The 8533-nt window shown below is 43.6% G+C and overlaps 1 protein-coding gene across 2 annotated transcripts in view; it reads right to left on the bottom strand.

Annotated features, from left to right (window-relative positions):
• SERGEF (secretion regulating guanine nucleotide exchange factor) overlaps window positions 1-8527 on the bottom strand; it is a 355234-nt gene extending 346707 nt beyond the window's left edge. For both annotated transcript variants that reach the window (XM_019519675.1, XM_019519674.1), the window contains exons 1-3: window positions 8488-8527; window positions 1235-1373; window positions 447-602 (exon numbers count right to left, since the gene is read on the bottom strand). In XM_019519675.1, the coding sequence (XP_019375220.1) occupies window positions 447-602; window positions 1235-1373; window positions 8488-8511 (319 nt within the window). In that variant the 5' untranslated portion in view covers window positions 8512-8527. The remainder of the gene's footprint in view (window positions 1-446; window positions 603-1234; window positions 1374-8487) is intronic.
• Window positions 8528-8533: the final 6 nt, after the last annotated feature.

Here is an 8533-nt window from a genome sequence, read left to right on the forward strand (position 1 = left end):
CCAATCTCAGTGGGGTTCCAATTCACCTACCCTACCTTCCAGCGCCAGCTGGACACCCCTCAGAACGAGCTCCCTTTGCTCCTTTCCTCCTCTTCCATTCTGAAAACAGCGCTGAGAGCAGGGCTGGGCTGCATAAGCCTAGACCTCTTTCTAGTGCATGCCAACACAAGTAAACGAAGACACACCACTTCGGAGCGCCTTCATCTGAACCCTCATGTAATGAGAGTTCAGATTGTTACAGGATCGGACCCTTTTAAAGAGCTCTGAAGCTGGGCACTTGTGTTAGGTCACAGCTGTAGAGCTCTTTCAGGGGCCAAATTGGGCAAAAATGGTCACTTCTGTCTGTGCCTAAAAACTACTTGTACTCATCCACTTCACACAACCAAACTTTGTGACTTTTACTGTACACCATAATATTTTCATAGATCCTAGCATGATGGATTTACCTGTAAGTATGACTGTAAAATCCCAACCACAGGCAACCTGTATCACATGCAAGCTGGACAATGCAGTGCACAAAGTAAAACAAAGTACATCCTCTGTATGATTCAGTCCCAACTGTCCTTCTTTGTTTTGGCCACATACAAAGAGTTCACCTGCATCTGCAAAATAAAACCACTATTGAACCTGGATTCATTACAGATGTAAAACAGAACCATACACAGCATGGTTTTATGACAAATAAGTATGAGCACACAGGCCTCATCTCCATAATGAAAAAATATTTGCTTCTAATGCATTAAAATCCCCCCTTTTCTTATGATCCACAGCCATCAAGTATGCAGTTGCCAAGGGAGATTATTCCCCTTCCTCCCACAGCATTTCAAAATCTTTTCTGCTATCATCCCTACTTTTCCTAAGCAGACATAATACATGGCAGAATTTTCCAACTGGGGATTAGGATCCTATTTAAAAGAAGGCTCAAGCTATCTTTTCGAAGTGAAATACCCCTGTTTTAACGCCTCCCCCCAAAAGAAAATTCCCTTTCATGATAAACAGGTGGAATATCACAATTATAAAAAAAATATATACAATTTTCCCCACCCTACCCCACTTCCCCACAAAAATGCAAGTATTTAGCTACAAATAAACAGTTTTGAAACTAAAAATTGGTGCTTGCTATAACCCACAGAGGGCAGCAAAATACCAAGAAAAAGACACTCAAACAAGAAACCTCCTTTAAAAGATGACAGTCCATCAAGTCTAGGGCCAGTATCAGACAAATGTTTGCTACCAGTGATAGCTGCCGAGTGCCCTCCTCCTCCAGTGATGCTTTTAATCCTTTGCTGGTTGCATGGAAAATTTTCCAGTGACTGAGGTAGCAGTACATCCTCTTTATGACCAAAGCCCAGCTGTCCATAGCTATTTGCGCCCTTTAAGTACAGGCGGGGGGGGGAAAAAAAACAGAGGTTTGTTAACAGAAAGATTCTTTAGCCTTTAAATAGTATGCAGAGTTTGCAAAAATTCAGCTTGTCTCTTTTGAAGATCCCTAAATAAGGGTATTTTTGGATCTGAGCCTCTGAAAAGACCTCAGATCATGCCTGACCCTCTATTTACACAAGATATGAAGTGACTTCTTTACTAGGTACAATCTAGTCCAGTGCTTCCCAAACTTTTCCTCAGCATGACCCCAGTTATTGCCCCATTTCCTCAGCATGGCCCCTGACTCCCAACCCGCAGCCCCCCTCCCCATGGCCCCATTTGCTGATGTTGCAGTCCCATTTGGGGTCACAGCCCACAGTTTGGGAACCGCTGATCTAATCTGTTTGGCAAAAGCCTATCTTATAGAAAAACACCCTGTCCTGATCTGAAGGCTCCATCCCAAATAGCACAACATGCCTTTCTAACCCTCACTGGGCATGTCTTCACAAGATGCTGTCTGCACAGTTGTTACTGCATAGTCACTTAGTACTTGTATAAACAAGCTGTATAACTCAAGTTACTGTGCAGTAGCTTCAATGAATGGTTCTTTTATAATTCTTACTGCGCAGTAGCCCGAGACTACTGCACCGTAGTGTCACGTCACCGTTGCTGCCACGCAACGCTACGGTGCAGTAGTCTCAGGCTACTGCACAGTCAGAGTCTCGCATGGACACGGCCACTGACAATGAAGAATTTTGGTGCATTAGCCCACCACACAAACATCCCAGCATGCATGTAACATGCCATGTGTCCATCCCCAACAAGTGGTCCCAAGGTGCCCAGGCTCTCTCAGCACTATCTGGAATCACACCAGGTGCTCTCATGCCAGGTTCCATGATTCAAAAGCAGCAAGACAACGTAAAGAGTGCCAAGAGCTTTCCCATTATGCTCACCCAGAACACACTCATCATGGGTTGTGAGTTACCACATAAAATTACATTAACTGTTTTAAAGATAGCTGAGAAGATGACTTTCTGCTGCTTTGTTCTCATTCAAAGACAAGCGGGTCCATCTAAGCACTCTCTGCATTTTGTTTACCCACCCACTTCTAGATTCTGCAGCTTTTTGTAAATTATGCAGAGGTTACGACAATAGTATTAAAAAGGGGAAATATTTATAGGAATAAAAAGAAAATATTGCCATTGTCCATAGCAACAGTGAGAACATTACTACAATAGCGTGTCCAATTTTGATGTATAGTCTTAAGAAAACACATACTGAGAAACTGGAAAGGGCTCAAAAACGTGCTAGAAGAAGGACTTGACGTCGAGAATGCATACCTTATTCTTGAATGAATAAATTCAATCTCTTTTGCTTATCTAAGAGAAGATTAGGAGGTGAAGTGATCAAAATCTGTACATACCTTTCTGATAATCATGGGTTTTTTAATCTAGTGGTTAAAAAAAAAGAAACGAGATCCAAAGGCTAGAAACTGAAACCAGACAAACTGACTAGAAATAAGGTACTGCAGAGATCATTCATCACTGGAATAATTTACCAAAGGATACAGTGGATTTGCCTTCATTTTACATCTTTAAATCATGACTGGATTTTTTTTTAAAAACTCTTGCTCAGCCAAAAGTTATGAAAAACTTTGGAATCACTTGGTGACATTCTCTAATCTGCATGATGTTGGAGGCCGTCATGCTGGTTATAATGCTCCCTTCCACTCTTAGAATCTATTGAATAGATTTGTTCTTTTTCATCATGGTCTCAAACACCTTTTGAGTCTGATTATGGTTTCCCAAGAACATTTTGACTACATAAACAATAAGCCTCCATGAGAAAACAGACTGAAACAGTGCAAATTGCTATGTTTTAAATAACACTTAGAAGGTACCTGACCTACCAACACTGTGTATATCAAACTGCAAGCAGTTAATGCATGGCCTTTATTAAAACACAAACAGGTAGAGAGAATTTGCTATATAAAAATGTAAGATATTATATTATTAAACTATTAGGCACTCAAGAATATAAAATGTATGCTGCTAAATCACTGGTATACAAGTGAAGGACTTTCCAAAGATTTTTTTCAAAACAAGTACTAGGAGAAAAATATTTGCAAGATTTACATATTTATCAAAAGGTTTATCATCATCATCTCCACGTCTGCCTGAATGCATCTTAAATAAATAAACAAACTTTTCCCTCTAGAGAAAAAAGTATTATGCGGCAGAACTGTATACCATGTAGTGCATAAGGTTTGTCAGCTGCAGCCCAATGTTTATTTGCTTCATTTTAGAACATAGCAACATTTAACTACCCAAGAGATGAGGCAAAATTTGGGGCAATAATCACCTGTGATTCTACCTATAAAATTGCTGGCAGCCAATCTTTTCAAGTTTCTACAGAACCCTCATCACCATCACAATGTTTTAGGAATTTGAGCATCACAGCCACATCCCTGGAAAATGAAAAATAGTGGCTGTCATTCTGCAGAAGAACTTAGGCACAGAACAGCTTAAGAGATTTGTCCAAAGTGGCTGGATCCAGACGTGTAGGCATGTGGGATTTGTTGTGCCGCGAACCTCTTTGCAGTGCCACAAAATAACATGTTGCATATTAAACCATGTGCAGCGCAGCTAGCTGGGGCAAAATTTACCAAGATTTCCTGGTAGAAAAAAAAAACCCTGGAAAAATAAAAGCAGTGCAAAGCACGCCAAAATGCTGTGTGCCAAAACAAACATGGAGATGGGTGAGAAGGAAAATGTGTCCTGCCGCAAACCGCCCAAGCAAGGGAATGCACTGCAGCACAAAGTAGTGGCACAGATTTGTGCCACTACTATTTGTCCTGCTGCAAATGCATGCCCCTGCCTGTGTGGACACGGCCACTTATATGGCAAAGCCAGGCCCAGGTCTCCTGAGTCTCAACACAATGCACTATTCAGTAAAACTCCCTTCCTGACACAATAACTGATCAATTCCAGTGTCATTTCCCATCCAAACAAAATGGTTTATCATAAAGTATATAATTACTTTTCTGTACTTTGATGCCACAGATAGCATGAATGGCTCCTACTTTCACTAGTTTACCAAATAAGTCCCTGACCAGATACCCACTATGAAGAGACAATTAGTTATTTTTAAAAAGCTGTACTATTCCTCTGTGACAATATTTGCTTATTTTTTGCATGCATCTGTTTCCTTACTCTGTAAACACCCAGCTCAGATTAAATTGGGTGGAGTGTGCCATGTTCTTCTTCATGTAGCCTTGGGCTTGTCAAACAGTCCCCAGAAGGGCTTCTAAATGTTTTGAAAGAACTTTTAGAAGTACACAAATAGCTACATGAAAAAGTACAGCCAGGTACTTCTTATGGACTTTAAGCCAAATTCACTTTACACCAAGGAATGCTGCTAATGATGGAGTTGCACTTATACTGTACATCAACGGTGAATTTAATCCAGTGCTCACAGGCAAAGAACAAGAAAGGCATATTAGCATTAAAATTATGCAAGCAGTAATTATACTACTACTAATAATCATTCACCAGTAAGACAACTGCTTAGAAAAGTTCATGCCTGTGAATCAGCTAGCTTCTAAGGTGCTACCTTCTGCTTTACTATGATTTTGTTCACAAAGACATCCCTGCAGAATCCTGCTCTCAAAAGATAAGCAGCCTATGTCGCCTCATTTGCAACCTGGAATTAGTGAAATAGAAACACTTATCTGTCAACAGTCAGCTCAAACATTTGGAGCCTAAGCAAATTACTGACAGATTTACAAAAGAATGCCGAGTCAGATAAAGGAATGAGATGATACAAGCACTGAAAATAAAACATGGGAAGTATTAAGATAAGTTTTGGAATACTTCAGCAGCTATACCAGCTGAATGCAATCCACCCATTTTGACCCTCGACATTTTTGCTCGCCTCCAACAACTTTCTTTAAAAAAAAAACAAAAAATGTTAAAATAATACCAATAACCTCAGATCCAACACAACCACCTCTCCTGGCAAAACTTAATCACTGGAACCCTTGTCCTCTCTCTCTTCCACTCCAGAGTCCCTCTTCTACTCTGGTTTCTCTTCCTCTTCCGTGCTGGGTTAGTAGCATCTGATGTACTTTAAAGGGAGATGTGCCATTTAATAACAAATGCAGCAAAAAGAGACTGAAATTCAGATAAGAGACTTTGGCTGTGCCCATGATAAATGTACACACAAAATTTCAAGATTCTAGCTCCACAGGAAGATGGAAGCTGGTGTCACTCTGTTATGATCAGCACTTGTAATCCTAGCTGGTTCAGAGATCACCTTTACATAATTTTTCCTGGAAGGTAATTCACATACTCACTGCAAGGTGAGCGACAAAATTAGATGCTAAGAAGACTGAAAAACACTTCCATGATAGATGCCATGCTCAAGATGCCTATCTCCATTTACTCTTGCATGCTTGCAGATGTAACTATTACTGACCATCGTGGCTACTGTATACATCAGAGGGATGAGAGTCAGAGCAGAGGACAATCTATGGCTATTCACACAATACTTATGTCCATTTTGCATGTACTGTAGGTGAAATCCTGGTCCCATGGCAGTCAACAGCAAAACTCTTTTTGATTTCAAAGGGTCCAGACTTTTCCCCAAGGCAACTCCTTTATGAGGAGGAATGCACCTCCATGTACCATTCAAATTGCAGAATGAAAAGTCAGCAGCTGCAATCTCTCTTTGAACACCTACTAGGCTAAGGCAGAGAAATTCTCTTGGCTACCTCTCATGCAGCATAAATAACTAGGCACAATTGTCCATCAATGGATTATTTTTGGTGGATAGGAAGTGAAAGTATTATGAGATGAATGGTATGTAATGAGGCACTGAAAAAAAGTACATCTTCTGGTGTCCATTCCCAGAAACAGCTGACCACAGTAGTGACTTGCCTTATTAATTTCATGTCTTTTCTAAGAAGTAGCAGTGTCCAGCACATGTGAAAGTCATCAGAAACAGACATTTTATTTCTTTTTGAAATGAATGCTTAAATACTGAAGATAGCATAAATTCACTTTCATCTCTGTCAAGCAATATTTTTAAACTATGAACAGTGGCTGTTCTTAAAATATACACATCAACTGAGAACATAGCATACTGTTTTCTTTTGTTTTATTTTAAATAAAGCTAAAGATATTATAGGAATCTTTCAGGGGGAAAGAAAAACTTTATTCCTGAATTTTTCCAAATAGCTTCAGATGCAAGATGCTTACAAAGAGAACAATTTAAAAGAAGGAATAGAACCACAGCCCCTTTACACGTGAAAAATGAGCAAAGTGTTAAGCTCTCATTTTCTGGAGCTACAACCCCTCCATGGCATCCCTTAATTTTAATACTTTTGTTCATTTTGGCCTGTTCATCTAAAGAGAGAGAGACATTATGGGTACCCAAATACACAAGTGACAGAATCTATTATGCATGTACTAAAACGGCATTGGGAATATCTTAAGAAATAAGCCTTGGAGGTTCAGCAAACCACAACCTACAGCACAGACGAGCTGCCTAAGGAGCCTGTCAGACCACTTTCTATGATCTGGGCCTTGATTGTACAACTCCCCACATGAGTGAATTGCAATGCCTGCAAGGGGCCCTGCTGTCTTCACCATTGCAACAGTCTGTCCAGGCACTAAGATTTGGAGATTGCACCCATGGGTGTGTGCAACCTACACTCTTAACTGTTTCTCTACTACAGCAGCTCTCAACCTGGTTAGACTCAAGGGTCCCCTGGGAAAATGCCAATGCTGAACTTCCACTTGTTTTTTTTTTGTTTTTAATACAAAACAAGAACAAAGTCATTCTGCGGCAAAGAACTCACATGACAGACCACAAGCAGTCAGAAAGGAACCTGTCGTGTTAAAACCAATTTGAAATCTCTGGGTTTATTTTGTGAATCATGTGGGCGCACCTCACCGTGCTAACACCTTGTGTGACACCCCACAGCACCCTGGTTGAATATCACAGCTCTACACCAGGAGTGTCAAGCGAACAGCCCACGGGCTGGATCCAGCCCATGGAGCCACTGTATCCAGCCCACTGGGCTACTGATCGGCCACTGGAAGTTGGGGCCGATTGGCAGCATGAGGGTGACCAAGGGATGACCTGACCCTGATCGCCCTCTGGCCTCTTCACCTGTCACAACTCCAGCTCATCTGCTGCCACTGCCACATGGACCCATCACCTCCGTGTGCTCCATGCTGGAGTGGGAGCTGTCATCCCAGCAAGAAATATGCATGGGGGGCAGCAGCTCCAACACTGACATGGGGCATGCAGGGGGAGCAGTGGCTGCTGCCACACCATGCACCGGGCTGCAGCTACCCCGTGCCCTGGGCTGGATCTAGCCTGCAAAGAGCCCTGCAGCGCAGACCTGGGCCTGGCCAGGCAAGTTTGGCACCCCTGCTCTACAGCAAGCACAACCATGGCTGTGATCTCTTCCATTTGACACATGCCAAGCGCAGCTCCCAGGTGCCCACAAAAGTACCAAGTCAGCCCCTTCAGTTTTGCCTTCCCCTGGAAGAGACTATCGCCAGCCCCCTTTCCTCCAACCCACCGCTGCTCCGGCACCGCAGCAACCCCCGCGACCCCTCAGAGGTTGGGCCTTGCATGGGGCCAGCCGTGGCATCTCTTTGTGAAGGTGAAAACAAAAGAGGCCTTTTGGGAGTCACACCTCGCCCCACGCCCACGCAAGGCTACGGTGGCAGGCAGGGTGCGAACTGCAGGGGACTGCAGAAGCTGACCCCTCTCCCTCATAAGAGACGGGAGCCTCCCTGGAAGATTTGCAAATCATAACCGGGGTGGGGGGCAGGTCTCTGGTTTTATTAGGGCGTTGTAATGGGCAGCCCAAATTGTATTTGTAGCCCCCCAAGAATCAGCTGAACCCTGGTAGTTAGTCATGAAGGCCGCGCGCCCCCGGAGGCCGGGGAGTCCTTGGGCATGGGGTCCCTCTCGGGCAGCCCCAAGCCGGGGCAGCCCAGCAGCAGCCCAAGCCTGCTCCCAGCCCCCAGCGGCGGAGGGGCCTTCCCGGGCAGCAGGGAACAGCGCCTGGACACCCGCCGCCGCCGCCCCCCGGCCCGGGGCACCTACCCACGCCCACAGCGCCCGCTCCATGCGCCCGCGCCGCCACTTCCGC

This window comes from Gavialis gangeticus, unplaced genomic scaffold (assembly GCF_001723915.1).
Source record: "Gavialis gangeticus isolate Ggan-Ray unplaced genomic scaffold, GavGan_comp1, whole genome shotgun sequence".
Classification (NCBI taxonomy): domain Eukaryota; kingdom Metazoa; phylum Chordata; order Crocodylia; family Gavialidae; genus Gavialis; species Gavialis gangeticus.